The 21,276-nt window shown below is 40.9% G+C and overlaps 1 protein-coding gene across 9 annotated transcripts in view; it reads left to right on the top strand.

The window, feature by feature from the left end:
* LOC124869456 (disco-interacting protein 2 homolog C) overlaps nucleotides 1-21,276 on the top strand; it is a 200,956-nt gene that overhangs the window by 164,121 nt on the left and 15,559 nt on the right. For 7 of the 9 annotated variants that reach the window (XM_047367316.1, XM_047367308.1, XM_047367312.1 and 4 more), the window contains 12 exons: nucleotides 786-900; nucleotides 2,984-3,123; nucleotides 3,208-3,344; nucleotides 3,419-3,627; nucleotides 3,791-3,905; nucleotides 7,330-7,531; nucleotides 8,727-8,836; nucleotides 15,000-15,080; nucleotides 15,390-15,513; nucleotides 16,946-17,067; nucleotides 17,494-17,605; nucleotides 19,120-19,229. In XM_047367316.1, coding sequence (XP_047223272.1) covers nucleotides 786-900; nucleotides 2,984-3,123; nucleotides 3,208-3,344; nucleotides 3,419-3,627; nucleotides 3,791-3,905; nucleotides 7,330-7,531; nucleotides 8,727-8,836; nucleotides 15,000-15,080; nucleotides 15,390-15,513; nucleotides 16,946-17,067; nucleotides 17,494-17,605; nucleotides 19,120-19,229 — 1,577 coding nt within the window. The remainder of the gene's footprint in view (nucleotides 1-785; nucleotides 901-2,983; nucleotides 3,124-3,207; nucleotides 3,345-3,418; nucleotides 3,628-3,790; nucleotides 3,906-7,329; nucleotides 7,532-8,726; nucleotides 8,837-14,999; nucleotides 15,081-15,389; nucleotides 15,514-16,945; nucleotides 17,068-17,493; nucleotides 17,606-19,119; nucleotides 19,230-21,276) is intronic. The other 2 variants (XM_047367309.1, XM_047367314.1) reach the window with 1 other exon arrangement.

Here is a 21,276-nt window from a genome sequence, read left to right as displayed (position 1 = left end):
TGAATGTTTCTCTCAGTGAGCTGAGAATAATTTCTTTTCCAGAATTGCATTCTTACTGTTCTTTATTCTTTATTAGTCGTGAAACGTCACATGGACGAAACGTTGCACTGAATGCAGCTGTGTGTCTTCTTCACTGTGTGCTCATGTTTAACATCCTGGTTTTATGGCTGGCAGTGAGCATTTTCCCCCTAAAATCAGGTCAATTATAATAAAGGGGTTCCAGAAAAAGTGATTCCTGTTACAGTTCAAAAAGTCACGATGAGCCCGTTTCTGGAGGTTTTGACCATAAAACGTTGGAGCTGCAGGGGAAGCTGTAATGAGCTGCACTTGTAGCTTGTTTTAAAGACTGTAAGCTCATAAAGAGGCCTTAACCACTAATTAGACATGGTAGGTTTAGAAGTCTGTTTTTAAAGTGCCTTCTCAGGTGCTCGTCAGTATGGAAGTCCTTCTAAGGGTTTCAGGCGCAGAAACAGGCTGATGTTCTGTTTGAGCGAGGCGGGCTTCATCTACAGCAACAAGAGCTTTATCGTGAGGTAGGAGTTGACCCAAAAGTAAAAGAACAAGAAATCAACAAAGAAAATATACGAAAATGGAAAAACGACAATTATGACCTCTGACGGACGGACGGACCTTCCAAGATCTCTTCTAATGAGAGACAGACGTTTTGGACTACCTTGTGCTTTATGTGGGTTTGTCTGTGTTAGATGGGCTTCTGCTGCACCGTATAGATCTTTAAAGCCGGAACTGTGCCATAAACATCTAATGAAGCTGTTTGTATCTTTCAGGGTCGATCTCGTCCTGTGATGCGTTCCTCAACGTCTTCCAGACCAAAGGTTTGAGGCCGGAGGTGATCTGTCTCTGTGCCAGCTCCCCGGAGGCTTTGACTGTAGCCTTACGGAGGTACACCTTCACACGTTTCACACAGGAAACACGTTTAACTTAGCAGGTCTGCTTTCAGCTCCACATTCATTTCAAGGGTCAAAATGAAGCATTTAGAAAGAGCCGACTCCTTCCATCTTTTTGTGAAGATAACGATTCATCACCATTCTTACAGGTTTTAATAAACCAAATTGAGTTTAGAATTCAATTTTAATATATTTCATAAAGTTGTTTGGTTTCTTAATAACCAAATGAGCAAAAACCAAGAATTTAGCCTCATTTCAAAGCGGATAACATGTTTTTTTCCCTGAACCACAGATGGGTCCTCTGACACGGTTTAATAAAAGAAAAGCACCTCACTGCATCTGTTGCCAGCTGTAACATAATAACCACCTCAGAGCTCCTTTAGCCCAGGCGGTGACTGAGTTTTAACCAACCAGCGTTGCTTTATCGCCTTTTAAAACACCTCGTTATACCGTCTGTACCTCAAAGGTTTTACTGGGTTTGTGCATCAGATGTTTTATTTGCTCCAATAAATAAGATTTAGAAAGTATTTAGAAAAACGTTCCGCTCTCTCTCTCTCTGCGTTTGAGTTGTTGAAGCTTTAAAGTTTTGTGGGTCTAAAACAGTACATTTCTGTCTGAAGCCCAACAGCAGCTGTCCTGAACTCATTGGCTGTAGTTCATTCCTGAAATCTCTAAATCTCCATTTCCAGTGTTTCTGTGGCTTCTAACTTCGTATGTTAGGCTGAATCTGATTTCCTCTGAGTCAGAGGATGCAACATTTGAACTTTTCAAAATATTTCTGAAATGTTAAAGTTGTGTAATATGTCTAGAATGTCCCGAGCTGAATTTCTGAATGTCTACATTTAATATAAAACTTTCTTATATTTAAATCTGCCATTCATTTTACTTTTATGAAAATCTTTATACTTACAGTACTGTGCAGAAGTTTTAGGCAGGTGTGAAAAAATGCTGTAAAGTGTTAATCATTTATTTTCATCAATCAACAAAACGCAGTGAATGAACAAAAGAGAAATCTAAATGAAATCCATATTTGGTGTGACCACCCTTTGCCTTTAAAACAGCATCCATTCTTCTAGGTTCACTTGCACACAGTTTTTGAAGGAACTCGACTGGTTGGTTGTTAAAATATCTTGGAGAACTGACCACAGATCTTCTGTGGATGTAAACTTCCTCACATCCTTCTGTCTCGTCATGTCATCCCAGACACACTCCATGATGCTGAGATCAGGGCTCTTCTTCACGCTGAAGATACTTCTTAATGACTTTGGCTCTATGTTTGGGTTCACTCACTTAGCATTTTGTAAATTGATAAAAAGAAACAACCATTTATATTTCTGAAAGTATTCTTTGTTTACAGCATTTTATTACACCTTCCTAAAACTTTTGCACAGTACTGTAAATGTATATGTTTGTTATTTTTCTCTTTATCTTCTCTTGATTGTTTTCACAGAATGTGTTGATGTGAATTATAATTCAATAAAGAGTTAATAAAAAAAAATAAAATAAACACCACACATTGATTAAAAGAAATCAATAAAACGTTTCTCTCACTTTTTAAGAATTTTGATTAATTAGAACAATTAAGGGCTGGATGCTGCATGGTGGAGCAGTTGGTTACATTGTCGTGTAGCAAGAAGGTCCTGGGTTCGAATCCCGGCCTGAGGTCTTCCTGCATGGAGTGTGCATGTTCTCCCTGTGCATGGGTGGGTTCTTTCTGGGTACTCCGGCTTCCTCCCTCCATCAGTAATTAAATTTCCCCAACCTCTCCGAGGTGAAACCCCCCCATTATTTTCACACTTCATCCTTTTTATTTCATGCATTGGCTTTTTAATTTAGTCATAAACTGTTACCAATGGACATGAACGCCATCAGGCCACCTGTATGTTGGGATTTCTCTCTATATTATGTTAAATATTTACACTTTTTATGATGTTTAAATGAAAGTGAAGAACTTCACTTTCTTTCTGTTCTGTTTCTATTTACCAGAAAATCTGAGGACTTGTAAAAGTTGCTGAGAAGCTAAAACTCTGTTGATCTTCATGTCTCTCCTCTCTGATCGATCCTCCGCTCTCCTTCAGGCCGTTGGAGGAGGGAGCAACCCCTCCGAGCCGCGGCGTGCTGTCCATGCAGGGTCTGAGCCACGGAGTGATCCGGGTCGACTCGGAAGAAAAGCTGTCCGTTCTCACTCTTCAAGACGTGGGTTCTGTCATGCCCGGAGGTAAAACAAACCCAGTAAACGTCATCCAGACTCAGAACTTTGCCTTTAGTGTGTTATTGACTTTATTTATGCTTCTGTCTGCAGCGTTGATGTGTGTGGTAAAAGTCGAAGGGGTCCCTCAGCTCTGTAAAACCGACGAGATCGGAGAGATGTGTGTTTGCACCGTTGCCACGGGATCCTCCTATTATGGTCTGGCTGGTATGACAAAGAACACCTTTGAGGTAAGTCTCTGTATCTGACGTGTCTTGACCTCATGTACGTGTCCTCATGGTGTATTCTAAAATAAACCCATCAGGTCTTCCCCGTGTCCAACAACGGGACACCAATCAGCGAGTTTCCATTCACCAGGACCGGTCTGCTGGGGTTCATCGGACCTGGTGGTCTGATCTTCGTCGCCGGGAAGATGGACGGTCTGATGTTGGTCGGAGGGCGGCGTCACAATGCCGACGACATTGTTGCCACGGCGCTGGCCGTGGAGCCCATGAAGTTTGTCTACAGAGGCAGGTATGTGGTGCACGTCCTGCTCCTCCTGAGGTTCTCAGTCCAGAAGAGAAGTTACGCTCCAGTTAGAAAGAAGAACTTCCTGCCTTTGTTGAGTAAAGTGCTGCAGAAGCACATCGTCTGAGGACGGAGGCTCAGTGTGTGTTGATGTGTGTGTGATCTGCAGGATAGCAGTGTTTTCCATCACCGTGCTCCATGATGAGAGGATTGTGGTGGTAGCTGAGCAGCGACCAGACTCCACTGAGGAGGACAGCTTCCAGTGGATGAGTAGAGTGCTGCAGGTTAATGACACCAAACACACACTCTATCCTCCTTGTTTTCACTGTTTTATCAGATGAACTTGTTAATGTTACTACCCATATCATCAGTTTTCTGCATATTTTCCAACTCTAAGCTGTATAAACCTGATAAACGTGCTTATTGGAATTAAGCATTTATGTGTAACGAGGGAGGGCGTGGCCTAAGGAGATCAACAGCCTTTATCAAGGTGCACTTAATTATTAGGCATCTTCTATTCCTCTATTCCCAAAAACAATTTGAGTGACTCTGAAAAGTCAGAAATTGGAAACACTCTTCAAATATCTTGAAAATATTGCGACAAGATCACAAAAACCCTCAAACGTTGAAAATAGTTAAGAATAGTTAGGTAAGGTAAGATAGACTGAAACCCAACCAACACTGAACAGCACATATAAGTTTAAACGTTAAGGCTGTTCCAAGAAGCATCTTAGGACAAATATCTGAACCGTTTTATGATGAGATCAGAGGGACTCTAAATGGACCAGATGGATGGACCTACAGCTGAATCAGCAACAGGCACAGAGCTCCTCTTCCTCCTCCTCAAGGTGGAGGTGTGGTACTTAGTTGGACTTTTTAGGCTTGAGGTTGGACTGAAAATGAACTCCCAAACCTGCTGCCGGTTTTAGGAAGACAGTTTCTGCAGGAAGTGGTACAGGAAGGAGTTTTCAAAACTATGATTCTTCTGCAGGACATTGCTTCATGGCATGCATCAAAGTACTCAACTGCAGTGATTATGCTGACCTAAAACTTTTTGAGAACTGGTGGGTCCTTCCTAAATGGGAGATTTACGGTAAAAGAAAACAGAGTCTGCGAGGCTGTGGTTGTTGCTACGCTACCAGCAGATCATCAACAGATCAGGAAACTGACCGACTCCATGAACTGAAGGCTTGTCTTATAGAAAGGAAGGATAACAGAAGGATGAAGGGTCACTGATTGTGTTTGTTATTTTTCTCACTTTAACAGATAAAATGTAACAAGTGAGATGGTAAACCATTCATTTTTCATGTAGCTGCAGGAGAAATCTTCACACAGAGATATTCTAAGAAAACGCTAAAGACTCTCATTTAGTTTCTCAAATATTCAGGTCTGAGGTTTATTATTGAATATTTGTTATTCGTTTTTATTTGGCATTCCTCCCTCCCTCCTTCCTTCCCTCCATACCTACCTACCTCCTTCCCTACTTACCTACCTACCTACTTACAGTGCCTTGAGAAAGTATTCCGCCCCCTTGAACTTTTCAACCTCTTGCCACATTTCAGGCTTCAAACATAAAGATATAAAATTCAAATTTTTTGTGAAGAATCAACAACAAGTGGAACACAATCGTGAAGAAGAATTCAATTTATTGGATGTGTCAAACTTTTTTAACAAATAAAAAAACTGAAAAGTGGGGCGTGCAATATTATTCGGCCCCTTTACTTTCAGTGCAGCAAACTCACTCCAGACGTTCAGTGAGGATCTCTGAATGATCCAATGTTGTCCCAAATGACTGATGATGATAAATAGAATCCACCTGTGTGTAATCAAGTCTCCGTATAAATGCACCTGCTGTGTGATAGTCTCAGGGTTCTGTTCAAAGCGCAGAGAGCATCATGAAGACCAAGGAACACACCAGGCAGGTCCGAGATACTGTTGTGGAGACGTTTAAAGCCGGATTTGGATACAAAAAGATTTCCCAAGCTTTAAACATCCCAAGGAGCACTGTGCAAGCAATCATATTGAAATGGAAGGAGTATCAGACCACTGCAAATCTACCAAGACCCGGCCGTCCCTCTAAACTTTCATCTCGAACAAGGAGAAGACTGATCAGAGATGCAGCCAAGAGGCCCATGATCACTCTGGATGAACTGCAGAGATCTACAGCTGAGGTGGGAGAGTCTGTCCATAGGACAACAATCAGTCGTACACTGCACAAATCTGGCCTTTATGGAAGAGTGGCAAGAAGAAAGCCATTTCTCAAAGATATCCATAAAAACTCTCGTTTAAAGTTTGCCACAAGCTGCCTGGGAGACACACCAAACATGTGGAAGAAGGTGCTCTGGTCAGATGAAACCAAAATCTAACTGTTTGGCCACAATGCAAAACGATATGTTTGGTGTAAAAGCAACACAGCTCATCACCCTGAACACACCATCCCCACTGTCAAACATGGTGGTGGCAGCATCATGGTTTAGGCCTGCTTTTCATCAGCAGGGACAGGGAAGATGGTCAAAATTGATGGGAAGATGGATGGAGCCAAATACTGGACCATTCTGGAAGAAAACCTGTTGGAGTCTGCAAGAGACCTGAGACTGGGACGGAGATTTATCTTCCAACAAGACAATGATCTAAAACATAAAGCCAAATCTACAATGGAATGGTTCACAAATAAACGTATCCAGGTGTTGGAATGGCCTAGTCAAAGTCCAGACCTGAATCCAATCGAGAATCTGTGGAAAGAGCTGAAGACTGCTGTTCATGAACGCTCTCCATCCAACCTCACTGAGCTCCAGCTGTTTTGCAAGGAAGAATGGGCAAGAACTTCAGTCTCTCGATGTGCAAAACTGATAGAGACAAACCCCAAGCGACTTGCAGCTGTAATTACAGCAAAGGGTGGAGCTACAAAGTATTAACGCAAGGGGGCTGAATAATATTGCACGCCCATTTTTCAGTTTTTTATTTGTTAAAAATGTTTTACACATCCAATAAATTTCATTCCACTTCACGATTGTGTCCCACTTGTTGTTGATTCTTCACAAAACATTTGAATTTTATATCTTTATGTTTGAAGCCTGAAATGTGGCAAGAGGTTGAAAAGTTCAAGGGGGCCGAGTACTTTCGCAAGGCACTGTACCCTATCTACTTCCCTCCCTTCCTCCCTCCCTCCCTCCCTCCCTCCTTCCCTACCTACCTACCTCAGGCTGTTTCATGACTCATATTAATGAATTACTTTATAAACGCTCACAGATGTATTCACACTTGTCAGACTGAAACAGCCTCACTGCTTTATTACTATATTATTTGGTAGCAGAGCAGATGAAATCTGAATCAGCCTCCAGACCTGCCTGAGTCCATGAGGTGATGTTGGTGAAGCTATGAAATCTGTCTGCAGTCCTTGGAGCTGCAGTAAAATCTTTTACATTTATTCCTTCATCACAGATACATGCAGGTTGTTTTTTCCAGTTCTTCTCCTCTGGTTGCTGATTTTAAAAGCAGCTTAAATGACAGAATGTAAATACTGCAGAAAATCAAATGTTGGTGTACAGCAGTAGTTGAAAAACACTGAAAACTACTGCAGTGGTGCTTTAAATGCTGCTTAAATCAGCTGTAGTAATTATTCAGTTATGTTTCTTTAATCATATTTCAGTTTAAAACTTTCTATCTTGACTCTGACCTTGTTTCTTCTAACCAACCCCAACTTTTCAGGCGATAGACGGCATCCACCAGGTGGGGGTGTACTGCCTGGCTCTGGTACCCTCCAACACTCTGCCCAAGACCCCTCTGGGTGGCATCCACCTCTCTGAGACCAAGCAGCTCTTCCTGGAGGGGGCGCTGCATCCCTGCAACGTGCTGATGTGTCCACACACCTGTGTCACCAACCTACCTAAACCCCGGCAGAAACAACCAGGTGAAGCATACTAACTAAAGCTCACTGAAGAAAAACAAATTAACTAATCTAATAATGAAAGCCGGGAAATCCAAAACTGAATTACAAATGGATTGATTTGGTCCGAATGTAATTGGATTTAAAATGGAAATGTGAAGTTTTTCTGTAGAACATGTATGAGGAGAGGGTGTTGGTGGTCATTTGGTATCAAGTTCTGAAAAAAACCTTTAGGGTCCAGAAAGGTAACCTCCGCGTTCCTGGACAGTAACCTAGAAGTGGACAGAAATGTACCTGTTACTTCCCTGAAGGTAACTGTATGTTCCTGAAGATCAACTCAAAGGTTCACGAGGTGTAACCAGTAAGTTCTGTGAAGGTGATCTGTACGTTTTGAAAGTAAATTCCTGAAGACAAAGTCAAAGCAGATGTTACAGGCCTTCAGACTGGAGTGTTTTTGAAGCATCAGCCACTGACCTAAATGGGCTTGCTGAAGCTGTGACATCAGCAGCAGTTTTTGTGAAGACATGCGTGTGCAGACCAAGACCTTTCACACATACAACAATGAACCATGGTTCTGGTCACATCTGAAGAAGTTATATTGGACCAAAGAAGAGTCAGGACCGGGCCCTTAATGAGCAGGCCAGGAACAAACTGACCAAGGAGATCAGGCTGGGTCTTTCCTGCACATACAAGTAAAATGCACATACTGTTCCTTTTATTATCGAGTTCATACATATTTCTACTTAATGTCTGTGTGCTGTGAGCACAACCAAAGTCAAATTTCTTGCTGTGCATAAATCATTGGCCAATAAAGATGATTCTGATTCTGGAAAGAAACCTTTAAGCTTCTAGAACATAATCTGTGTCCCAAAAAATTCCAGGAAAGACCCGAAGTAACTTTTCTTCTGAATTATTGCTTAAAAGGAAGATTAATGTTTAACCTGGAAAGATATGAACAAAATTAGGATCAAATTAACAACTACAATAATTGCTTTAATTTTCTGTTTTTTGCTAATGTTTGTTCTTGTTTTTTTGGCTTTAGTTGTCAGATGAGGAGGTCTAGCTAGCAACATTATTTATTTATTATTATTTGTTTATACCTGATCAGTTAGAACAGTATAAGCACTTAGATACCCTTTAAAAATGGTAAACTAAAAACCAGCAGCTGCACACAGAGCCCGTCCTTCTTATCGTCCTCCTCGTTTTCCTCTCTCTCCAGAGATCGGTCCTGCATCTGTGATGGTCGGGAATCTGGTGTCTGGGAAGAGGATCGCTCAGGCCAGCGGCAGGGACCTGGGTCAGATCGAAGACAATGACCAGGCAAGGAAGGTGTGTGTGAGAAAGGGCTCTGCTGGTTTTCATCACCAACATCAAAAAAGTCATTGCTTCATGTTTACCTTCATTATGTCTGACCGCAGTCATTATTTCCAGCTAAAGCTGGTTCAAAAGATCAGGGAGAAAAATAAAAGGTTTAAAAGGAGCAGCGGTAAGAGGTTGGAGCAGGAATGCAAATAATGTCAGACAGTGAGGTGAGGCCTAATGGATGTGTGTGTCGCTGACCGAAGAGATTTTCTCTCTTCCCTCATGTTGGAAATGTCATCAGCTACGGCTTTAGATCCCCAGCAGCAGAACACAGTCAGTAGATCCTAATGAGAAGAGAAAGGGCCCAAAATACAAACAAGCACCATCACAGCTGCCGACACGCTGCACGCCTCCGTGTTTGTTCGGAAAGCCGATGTTCAGGAGATTATTCCTGCCAGAAATACACGGTGGGCGCTTCTCTACTATGGTTAGACTGTTGTTCCTTCAGTTTTATGAAAGATCACAGGGAACCATTGGAACGAAAATATCTGCAGAGTCCCGTTTAATCTGTAAAGAGCCTGGAAGAGTCTGGAAAAAGGAATGTAGAGCATGGAAAAATACATTTATTTCCTGTCCTGTTGTATTAGTCCATCCATCCAGGATGTGGATTTCCCTAGTCAGATATTTCAACACTGAGCTCTGTAGAAATAGCTGCCATGCATTTATGGAAAAGATCTACGTTAACTCTTTAAAAATTGGCTGAACGTTACAGAGAAAATCCTGATCTGGAAAAGGTTTTTAAAGCTTAGCATGAAAAATGTTTAGGGAATCTGCGATTAGCACAAACAGAGAAGTACTTCTATAGACTTTAATAAGTCCCAAAAATTGTCACAAATTACTACAGTTTGAAATGTTTTGGAGTTATGGTTTAAAGCTGAACTCTAAACAACCTCACTGTCAGTATTAAGCACCCATTATAAGGACCTGGAAAATGTTTCCAGTATAGCACATATAACACAGATGTGCAGAAGCTCCAGGCACAAATAAACCTGCAACCTGAAAACATTTCCAAACTATGTTCCAGGGAAACAATGGTGCATCAGTTCAAGGTTGTGAGACCTGCCACTGTTGAGATGCTTATGTGCACATATATTTATATTATATTATATTGTAGATATGTTTATACTGTTTAATTTGTATTGTATTGCACCAACTACACCAAAACAAATTCCTTGTATGTCCAAAAACGTACTTGGCAATAAAGCTTTTCTGATTCTGATTCTGCTTATCTGAATTAAAACATATAAAACACGAGATTCCTTCTGAAATGGGATGTTTGGAGAAAGTTCAGGTCCGATATGTTGACCGTTTCGATGGAAGCCATCGTTTTATAAAAGAAAAGCTGAACTGTCCCTTTAAAGCATGGAGATAATTCAGTCTTCTTCCTTTTCTGTCTCTTCTCAGATTCTGTTTTAACGTCACTAAAAAAGCTTTGGTGCCAAACAGAATTCTATAGTAAAACATTTACATTTTTCTCAGTTTGTAACATGATGCTGAAGATGTGAAAAACTATTAAAAAGGTGCTTGTTTCTTGATTCTAAGTGTTAAATTAACCGGTGTGGTCTAGTGTTATAAAACCACTCAAAATTCCTCCACACTTAAGATCAGAACAGGGATCTAGGACTTCTGCTTCCTTACACTCCTTCATCCCGTCATCTGCTCCGTCACGATCTCATGTCCTTCCTCTGACTCAGTCATCATTCCTCACTGCATGTCCATCCCGGTGAAAACCAGGCCCTTTGTGTGGATGAGCTCCCCCCTCAGACCTCCTTAGGTAACTCCAATCTTCTCCATGTCAACACATTGAATGACATCTGGCTGGTTTGGAGGTCTTTTCAGGTTCTTCATCCAGGAACATTTGAAAACGTCTGCTGGGATGTTCCTGTGGGGGTAGAACCCTGTGCTGTGATAAGCTGATCTTTTAAAGGCAGGAGACCCACAAATATTTTGTTCCATTAAGAGAAAAATCAATGATTGCTACACGAATAATTACATGAGATCACTAACTTATTTATAATTTAAATTAATGCAACACATTTTAAAAATCAGTTCAGGGAATCTTTGATCATTGGAGTCACAAACATTTTAATTTGTTTTTATTCTAAAATTATTTTTATTTCAAACTAAAATATTTGTTTAGTATCTCATTTTTTTAGTCCTTTGTTTTTTTTAGGCAGGTTTTTATTATTTTATTATTAGTTGTGACATTCATAAACCTATGTGAATGTTTTTATAATTGATCATTTATTTTGTCATTTCTTTATATTTTAACTGGTCTTATAGTTTGTTTTCAGTGAAGTATTTTTCAAATAGTGTGGTTGAAATACTCTATATTTTATTTGTGTTTATTTCTTATATATCATGCTCCATTAAATAAAAACTTTTTTAGGTAAAATACAACAATAAATAATCTAAGATTCTCTGTTGTTCAGGTGCAGTAGTAACTCAGTGAGTCTTTGTTTTATATGATCATGATTTCAATATTGTCCCCAAATATTTGATCCTATAATATTTTCCATAATCCAGCAGCCGTGCTTGAAGAACAAATGTGGAAAAATAAATGATCACCAAATAACAATTTGTGTTGAGGCATCACAATCTAAAATAAACATTGATAAAGTGGGAAAAATGTCTAGAAAGTATATTAATGGAACATTTAGAACCTGTTGTCCAAAGTGTTTCTGAGTCTGTTGGCTGTTTTGTCTTCATCTCTGTAATTCTGTGTCTCCGAGACTCTGGCCCCAGGAGCCCTGATTAGCAGTCCCCTCACTCACTGAGGGCCCATTGATCTGTGCTCGAGGCTGCCAACAGTTTCTGAATTAATCTGACAACCTGATGGTTTAAAATATTTGTTTGTGAAACTCAGAGATGTTCCTGCCTGCTCTCGGGTTGCTGCTGTTTCACCAGTTCTATGCAAACAGAATTAGTGTAATACCCTTTAGTTGTGCAGAGGATTGGGTTTCATCGGGCAATAATCAGATCTGGTTATGCTTTCAGATGCTATTATGATACAGACTGCAGTGTATTACCAGGGTTTCCCAACACTACGAGGAACAAACTTCCATCTTGAGTCTGGATTTCCTGGAAACCCGACCTTCCTGCAGGCATGCAGGGACTCTCTGTGTTTAATATCTCTGTGGTTAACAGGCCAGGTCTCCCTCATGTATCTGCAGAAGCTCCCAGTTTGTTTATCTCAGCCTTTAATCAAGCTCTGCTGGTTTAACTGGGGTTCTCTACAGCCTCAGAAACAGACCTGCTGTGGGATAAATCTGAAACATGCGCTGCTTTCTAAGACTTCAGGCTGTCAGAGGAGACAAATCGGTTTCTGTTCAGGCTGAAACATATTTCAGTGATCAATGCTAAAACAGCTCAGCTGATTAACAGCATTCATCCATTCATCCATTCATCCAGTGTCTTTCTATCCCTCCACCGTCTGCCAATCATCTGAGATGGGTTTGTGGAGGTAAACCCAGACATCGTTCTCCTCCTGGGTTCCCATTATACTGTATCTAAGGTCCTAAAGGAATATATACCTTGGTTCTGAACAACTTGTAGTCAGAATCACACTAATAGGGCCACTAAGGGGACTAATGTGCAGTTAACGGCCCTTCCCTCATATTCAGCTCAGTGGTTGGATCGTCTTCAGAACTGAAGAATCACCTTGGATCAGAGGTGAAACATCTTCAAGAAACACGAAGGTCCAGTTGCTCTCTGCTTAAACATGAAGGGGAGATAGTCAGTTCTAGGTCTTCTTTGGTGCTCCCTCCACCAGGCGGGTGGTGCTGATTAACCAGTGTCATAATCCGGCTTTAAGCTTCAATCATCGGCTGAAAAAGACCAAAATTAATAATTACTGAAATCTGTCACTTATTCCTTTTTGTCAGCACTAAATAAAAAAAACCTGGTGACTACAGATTACTGTAGATGCTCAATACACTTTCAATGTTTTATTTTTTTATTAAGGTGTAAGATGAGTGTGTGGCTGAATATCACTTTTCTACTTGGTTTAATGTCTTTCTAATATATTTAATATCCCCTTTTTATTATACCCAGGAGTTATTGTACTGACCGAATTAGCTGCAATATTATGGGATTAATTGAGTTAGAAAGCTGTGGGGCAACAGTTCTGAACAACTGATGTTAAAGCAAGCAGCAGGGAACTGTGGGAACTGAAGTTTCTGTTTAAACGTTTTATATCTTCGTAATTCCAGAAACCAGAGCTCAGAGTCAGACTCTGAGGGCCGACTTTGTAACGAGAAAACAGGAAACTTGCTCAAATGAAGCGTTCAACAGACAGAGGGGTTCATGGAGCTCCTGAGCTGCACAGCTGCTCTGATTAACACGTGCAATAAAGGAGGATTAGCCTGGTGATGGATTATATTAAACTGTGGGAGCAGGATTAGTTACAGTCACAGATGTATTGGTGCTTATGCACAGAGCAGTAAGCTTAAACTTTTTAGCAATCTGGACTTTTTGTAAATGTAGCGTCCCAAATCGATGTGGTGTTACAGACTTGGTACGGTTCTGATCTGAGGGCTGATTGTTTGGTTTGGGTCCGGTCTCATCCGTCCCTGCAGTGACTGGCAGCAGGGAAACCCAAACGGTAAAAACCAGCTTGAATTATGCCTGGCAGCAAATCATGAAAAATTAATGAGACACCGAGTCAGTGCATTTTCCTGAGGCTGGATTTTTATCTGAAGCTTCATCAGTATTCTGTCGAAGTCTCCTAGAAAACGACGGACAGGAAGATCATCTGGTCAAGTGTGAATTTGTTCCTAGAAACCACCTTAGCAGGACTCACTGTGGTGATATTTTAAAGTCCAGCTGTGGAAATGTCACCATTTATAGAATTTATGAGATTTAATAATAAGAGAAAGGTTCCTGCCACCTCCTGGTCCATTTCCTGTCAGCATGCAGAGGAGCTCAGCAGGGTTCTGGCTGATTATCCATCTGAAGAAAACATCTACTTCAGTCCTTTTAAAACTACCAGCTGGACTTCTATCAACCTCGCTTCAGACATACTGAGCTGCGAAAAAGTACTTCAACTCTTCAGTTATTGCTTTTCTATCACACTTGGATGTTTGAGATCATCAGAAAACTGTAACATCAGACAAAGACAGCCTGAGTAAATAACGAAGCCGTTTTCATTTTATTTATTGAGGAAAACAAGGCTATCCAAACCTACTTGGCGCTGTGAGGAGAAGCAATCACCCCCCTTGTTAAATCATGAATTACCTCTGATTTCACCAGCTGCGACCCGGCCTACTGCCAGACATGTACAATCAACAAATTACTTCAATAAAAGCTGTCTGAGGACATCAAGTAGGCTAGAAGAGCTAAAATAAAGCCATCATGCCTCAATCGATCTAAAGAAATGTATAAAAGTATGAGGAACAAAGTCACTGACCCAACACCCATCTCTATGGTCCTAGGACTCCAGAGACGAGAGCAAATGGAGAACACATGGAGCATGGGGAACCTTCTCAGGAAAGGTCAACCTGCCAAGGATTTATCTCTGGGGTCATAAGAGAACCCAGAACAAGATCTAAAGGTCCTCAAGACCTTTGGAAAAATATTCTGTGGACTGACAAACACAGAACATCATGCCTACAATCAAACATGGTGGTGGTATGATGGTCTGGAGCTGCTGTGCTGCTTCAGGACCTGGACAACTTAATGATGGAACCATGAATTCTGCTCTTTAGGAGAAAATCCTAAAGATTTTCCAAGCATTCATTCATGACTTTAAGATCAAATGCATTTGAGTTTTGGGTCAATAATCTGAAACTCACCAGCAAGGCTAGTTCTGGTTGTCTTCAAAAACCCAAATGTTCCTCCACCGTGACGTAAAACACTCATTGCCAGTCGCTCCATGCTGGTTTCCATGGGGCAAGGCAGGTATTGATTTGAAATCATTCAGTGAAACAGCTTTTTTTATCTGCTACGATTATTTTTGTCTGACACTAACGTTCATTTGAGCATTTCCATTTTGTTATTTATTTTTAGTCTGTTGGAATCTATCGATTTCCAAAGAACGCTGCTGGTGTCCCTCAGTGATCTCTAGTTTGCTCTTTATTTAGTATAGAGACAGTAAATAACCATTAACATGTGGATTTCTTCATTTTTTTAGTTCCTCTTCCTGTCCGAGGTGCTGCAGTGGAGAGCTCAGACAACTCCAGAACACGTCCTGTACACACTCCTCAACTCCAGGGTAAAAAAAATTTAAAAAACATACATGAACATCATAAAGATATTTATCTGTTTATCTCTCACACATGTACCAGCAGCGATATACAGCGTGACATTTACAAATCCTTTGAGAACTGAAACAACCAAACAAATATGCGTTTTCATTTGTACGTTAAATTGTTGTATAGATGTAACAGAGCTGAAGGAGATTATTTCAGTGAAGAAGTCCGACCGTTGGGTTTGTTTCATGCTCCTCTGCTGTGTTGTTAGTTTTTAAGATGCTGCAACCTGCTGGCTGAACACATCGATCACTTCTCTTTATGACCTGCAGGGGGCCATAGCCAGCTCTCTGACTTGCCTTCAGCTGCACAAGAGAGCGGAGAAGATCGCCGCTGTGCTGGGTGAACGGGGCCACCTGCAGGACGGAGACCACGTTGCCCTGGTTTATCCTCCAGGTTAGCTCGGTGTCTTTCTCTTGTCTGCATCGATATGTTTGCTGGATCGGACATGGAAACAAAGTGACTGGGAAGTTAAAAACTGAAGACACTCACCTTCTAAGGTGTTTTGTGAAGTAAAAATTATTTAATTATGCAGCAATAATTCTAGGCTTACCAGAAAGTCTTAGGAAAACCAAAATCAAGGGTTGTGAGAGGCATAGTCAAAGTCCAGAGTAGAATTGAATTAAGATGCAGTGGGATGACCGTAAACAATGCTTTTCTTGCAATGTGTACTAATTAAAACAATTCTGCAAAGATGAGTGGGCCAAAGGAGTGGCAGTTCACACAGCCAGTTAATAGGTTTAGGGGGTAATTACTTTTTGACATTAACTCAGGTTGGTTTGGATAGCTTTTGCGTTACTAAATAAAATCATCATTTAAAAAATAAATGTTGTATTTAATGAGGTTATCTTTGTCTGATGTTAAAGTTAGTTCGATCTGAAATATTTAAGTGGGACCAAAAAGTAAAAACTGAAAAAAATCTTGAAGAACGAATACTTTTCTACTGGCCTGTACGTATATATAGGTGTAACAGCCTGACTGTATGACACACAGCGGACAACTAGATCTACCATAGGTGAGGGTCAACTAGGAGAATAATGTCTCAGCAATTTTATTTTATTTTTACAACGTTGCCTAATTTTGTCCTTAAATCTCTTTTAACTGCTGATCACTCTTGACTAGAACACGGTTTAATGTGGCATCAGTTCAAAAACAGCCACATTTAGCAGAAAATATGTACGCCACTCATGAACCAGGAAACTTAAAACTGTTTTTGGACAACATTCAGTAAAGGCATGTCGACAGAGGTTGGTCTGTTAACCTTTTAACTGTGGTACTGGTTTACCCATCAAGGTTTTTCTTTTTAGATCCATCATGTTAAGCTTCCAGACCTCAGTAGCATTCCAGATCTGAAGACCTTAAAGAACTAAATCATCTCGCTTAAAATACGATCAACTATGAGGTCGTATAAAACCCTACAGAGCTGGTAGTGAGCTGAGCGGATCACAGGGAAGAAAAAAGAGAAACAACAAGGAGAACGTGTTTTTAACCTCGTTTTGATCAGAGCGCTGCAGGGAGAAGAATTGTAATTCTGTCCATGGTGTCCAGAAAGACGACGCAGATCAGGACGAAGTCTCAGACATGAGATTGTCTTATAGCAGAAATCAATTAACACACTCCACGTGTTTGACCTTGAAATTCTCCTGTTTGTCTTCATCTCTTCTCCTTCTTTTCCCTTCGCTGTTACTATTTCTGGTTCTACTTCTGCTCATCTTTTGTTCTGCTCCAACTCCTTCAATCTGTCATTTTGCACATTTCATCTCTCCTTTTTTTTATCTCTCTCAATCACTCTCCTTTTCTTTCTTCCTTCCTTCATCTGTTCCTCCAGGTATCGACCTCATCGCTGCGTTTTATGGATGCCTTTACGCCGGCTGCGTCCCAATCACAGTGCGGCCTCCTCACCCGCAGAACATCGCCACCACGCTGCCCACAGTCAAGATGATTGTGGAGGTAAAAGCTAAACTCTGTCGATTCTGACAGATTTAATCTATTAGCAGGGGTTATATCCAAGGAAAAGCGCCTCCTCCTGCTGCCAGTGCAGAGCTTGCTCAGCATTGGCAGTAGTTGGTTCTGAATGCTAGAAAAGGCAACAAAGAAACCACTTCTGTCCAAGAAAAACCTCAAGGAAAGGTGGAAATTCTGCAGGAAGCGGAAGGACGGAGAGCAAATGCACGGTGTAAAGTTACTTCTTCTGATGAATCCATCCTTGTTTGGGACATCTGGATCATCGGGCAAAACATGAGCGTAGAAAAATGAGTAAACGAGGACAGGACACACTGGAGGTCCCAGCTGCATCAGATATCGCAGAGTACCGGTTGTGACTCGCAGCATTTCCTTCTTTCTTTGTGTTTCTTGTGTCTGTGATGAACCGTTCAGGTGAGCCGGTCAGTGTGTGTGATGACCACGCAGGTCATCTGCAAGCTGCTGAGGTCCAAGGAGGCGCTGGCGGCCGTGGACATCCGCACGTGGCCGCCCGTCATAGACACAGGTACACAACTCGCCAACGCTGCAGAGGATTTCTGAGAAACTAAACGCAACAAGTTTTATCAAATTAGAACTAAATAATCAGATTAAACCAAAGTTAAATCATTTTATTTCATTTCTTGTTTTAAAGTAAAAGGAAAATCCAAACCTTCTCCTTAAATCAGGACTAAAAGTTATTTTTAAAAAGTCTTTCCAGCTTTTGTGCATTATGGTTTTTAAATCAACTAAAGTTTTACATTTTAATTGCAGGACTGTCCAGACATTAGATTTTCCTTCCAAGCAGCCAGACTTTCTTACAACTAGTTGAAGGGACAGTCAGAGTTCTGAAGGTCTGTTAAAGTGTTTCTTCGAACTACGGCAGCTAATGTCCTTCTTTTCAATCCAGTCCTTGTATCATCTCCATCTCCTCTATCTGAAGGTCAGGTCCTAAAGACTAAACTACTATATCCTGTCTGCCGAATAATTAAAACACATTTTAATGTTCTATTTATCATTCATTCAGTCAAAGACGTGGAACTAGTTGAGTTTTTGTTTGGGCTGCTGGTAACAAAGCGGTTCTCAGCTCCTCCAAGTCTCAGACTATGGTTCTGGTAAAAGGTGGACTGCCCCCTGTGGGTTGGGGGTCAGTCTGCATCTAGTGGAGGAGTTTAAGTATCTTGGTGTCTTGTTCACAAGTGATGGTTGAATGGAGCAGGAGATGGAGAGACGGACCGGGGCTTCGTCTGTTCTGGTCTGTTGTGGTAAGGAAACATCAAAGCTCTCAATTTATCGATCCGTCTGCGTTCCGACCCTCGCCTACGCTCCTGATGTACGGATCATGACCAAAAGAATGAGATCCCAGATGCAGACGGCTGAAATGAACTTCCTCTGTAGGGCAGTCGGACACAGCCTTAGAGATGCAGCGAGCCACTGCTTCTCCACATCGAAAGGAGTGGTTCAGGCATCTGATCAGGATTTCTCCTTGGAGGCTCTCTTTGGAGGTCTTCAAGACACGTCCCACTGGAAGGAGAATTTTGGGAAGACCCAGAACTCATTAGAGGGACAATTTATCCCGTCTGTTCTGGGAACGCCTTGGGATGAGCTGGACCTGATCTCGGATGAGGAGAAGACAATGGAAGGATGCTAATTCCTCTGTTATGTGTCACCACAACACAGGATCACCCCTTGAGTTTGGGAGTCACTTTACGCCTGAATAATTCATGAGTCACAGTTCAGTGGGTTATCAAGCAAAAATAAAAATAATTATACAAAATAAAAATAAAACCACAGTGACTGGACTGCAAAACAGTGAATAATCTACAAAACTTTAAAGAAAAACTCTGAAAGATATTTAAAAAATCTATATCAAGACCACTATAAGAGATTACAGCAAAGTCTAGCTGCTTAAAAGCTAAATATGCAGAAACAAATTATGACTCTTTGTTCAGTACTGTCACGCCTCAGTCTCTTTGCTGCTGATCCAATCTGTCTCCCAACTAAAAACCCTTGACCCATCTTATCGTTGAGTTTTCCTTTCAGATGATTTGCCAAAGAAGAAGCCTCCCCTGCTGCATAAACCGTCCAACCCCGACACCCTGGCCTACCTGGACTTCAGCGTCTCCACTACCGGCATGCTCGCTGGAGTCAAAGTAAGCTCACACACACACACACACTGCAACTGAGGAGGTTTATTTATTGCGAGAGAGAAATGTCAAATCTGTGGAAACATGCTAAAACTGAAGTGCTGCAAGAGAAGATTCCTCCTCCGATTTACCAAAAGATTTCCCCAGCAATGCCAGCTCCTTCTGGATAGATAGGCGGTGGTGACATTTTGATAAAAGTGATATTGATTCCTGCTGCAGAAAAACAAACTGACCTCTGTTTGGTTGTTTGTGTTCCTGTGTCTAAATCCACTGAAGCCCTGTTGGTGTTTAATCTATCGATGCTGAAACCTTTTGTTTCCTGATTGTCTGCAGGAACAAACCAAAAAAAAAAAATAAAACGATGAGAAACTAGATTTTGTTTTGCTTTCAGAGCTTCAAGTTTTCAACCAGGCTCATTTTTTCTGTAAATAGAAACTTAATTGTCAATTAGCCTCCTTTCAGCTGCACTGATTTAAGAGTTTGAACAGCAGACCAGGAGCCTGACGTTTTCCCCAGTTTTCAGTCACACCTTCAGTTTTCAGCAGGTTTTAGGGGCTTTAGAGGCATTAGGAGAAAATCACTGATTTCATCTCAGTGGAAGATCTCCATGCTGATGTCATTTATCCATTAAACATGAAGGAAATGTTATCTCTGCTTCCCATTAGAGCAGAAAACACCAAATCAAAATGTTACCTAAATTAATATCATTAATATGAAAAAATTACATAATTTAATTATCATTATACATACTTTTCAATCCAACTGTATTTAATCTGATGATAGCGTAAAATGTTCTTACAGCTGTAAGCTACATTTACAGTAAAATCTTGATTTTCTTTATATTGAAAACTAGGTGTAATGTGTTATGCTTAGCATAAATTATTATTTACAGTAACTTCGGGTTATGTTTTTTTAATCGGACCGCAATGGAATATATTCTGTTAGCTAAAAATTGCATTTTCAGTAAAATAGTGTTTTAAATTAGCTTACAAACTTCAATGTGTTCACAGAATGTGAGCAACTAACGTAATGCTTAGGAGTGAGACATGTTTATCGTTTTGGTTGCATCCGGTTGTTTCTGCAGCAGGCAGACACTTTTTACGTGACTGTAGAGTTCAGAGTTGGTGCTGACTGATGGATCATGGGTAATCGTGGATAAACAAGGACCAGATGGATTCTCCTGCAGCATCGTCTGGTAGCTTGAAAGACACACAGGTTTACTGTAGACCTCAGAGCTGAAAGAAAAGGGAGGATCTGAGGTTTGTAAATCCTTTCAACAGTGCTTGGATCTTCGACGTAGCGCTTTAAATTAAAATAAAGTGTAACGGAAATGCTTCCCTAATAACTTTGATTTAATGTAGTTTTAGAAACGGGATTAATTGAGTCAGAATTAGCTTTATTGGCCAGGATGTGTGGGGTCTGCAGAGATGTTAGCTGCCCTGATATGCATTATCAGGGCAGCTAACATCTCTGCAGACCTGATTGGTTGTTGCAGTCTGGACCGGTCCTGTTTAGTGGCTGAGCCAAATTGTGACTCAGAAATCCTTCTTTACCTTCCAGGTTTGCATGTGTAGCCCAGCTGGAAATGTTTACGGTCATTAAAAGAAGACAACACATCAACGCATCAAAACGCTCTCATTTCTCTTACAGTTTAACCAAGAATGTATGTATATATAAAACGGAATTAATTTGTCAAAACATTTTCCACCTAAACATTGATTCTTAATAAAGGAGGCAAAGTCTTTTCCAAGTCTTTTCCCAACCGAGCAGCCCCTGTGATAACCCAGGGCTGCTGCAAGAACCGGTTCCTAACTGGTTCTAGAGTGAAAAGCTCCAAAGCCAGAACCAAATAATTCATGACACACACCAGTATACACTTATCACTTTCATTTATAATAAAACTGAAAGCAGGCATGCAATGTCTGGTTTTAATTTGTAGGTAAGGGACTCAGGTAATCATTAAAACTGAAGCTGCTCCTCACTTTAATGCAGTTCTACTTTACCAGAACCCAACATAATGCAAACATAGTAAGTTAAATAATAACCTCTTTAA

This window comes from Girardinichthys multiradiatus, chromosome 6 (assembly GCF_021462225.1).
Source record: "Girardinichthys multiradiatus isolate DD_20200921_A chromosome 6, DD_fGirMul_XY1, whole genome shotgun sequence".
Classification (NCBI taxonomy): Eukaryota; Metazoa; Chordata; class Actinopteri; order Cyprinodontiformes; family Goodeidae; genus Girardinichthys; species Girardinichthys multiradiatus.
This window is presented reverse-complemented; position numbering and strand designations above follow the sequence as displayed.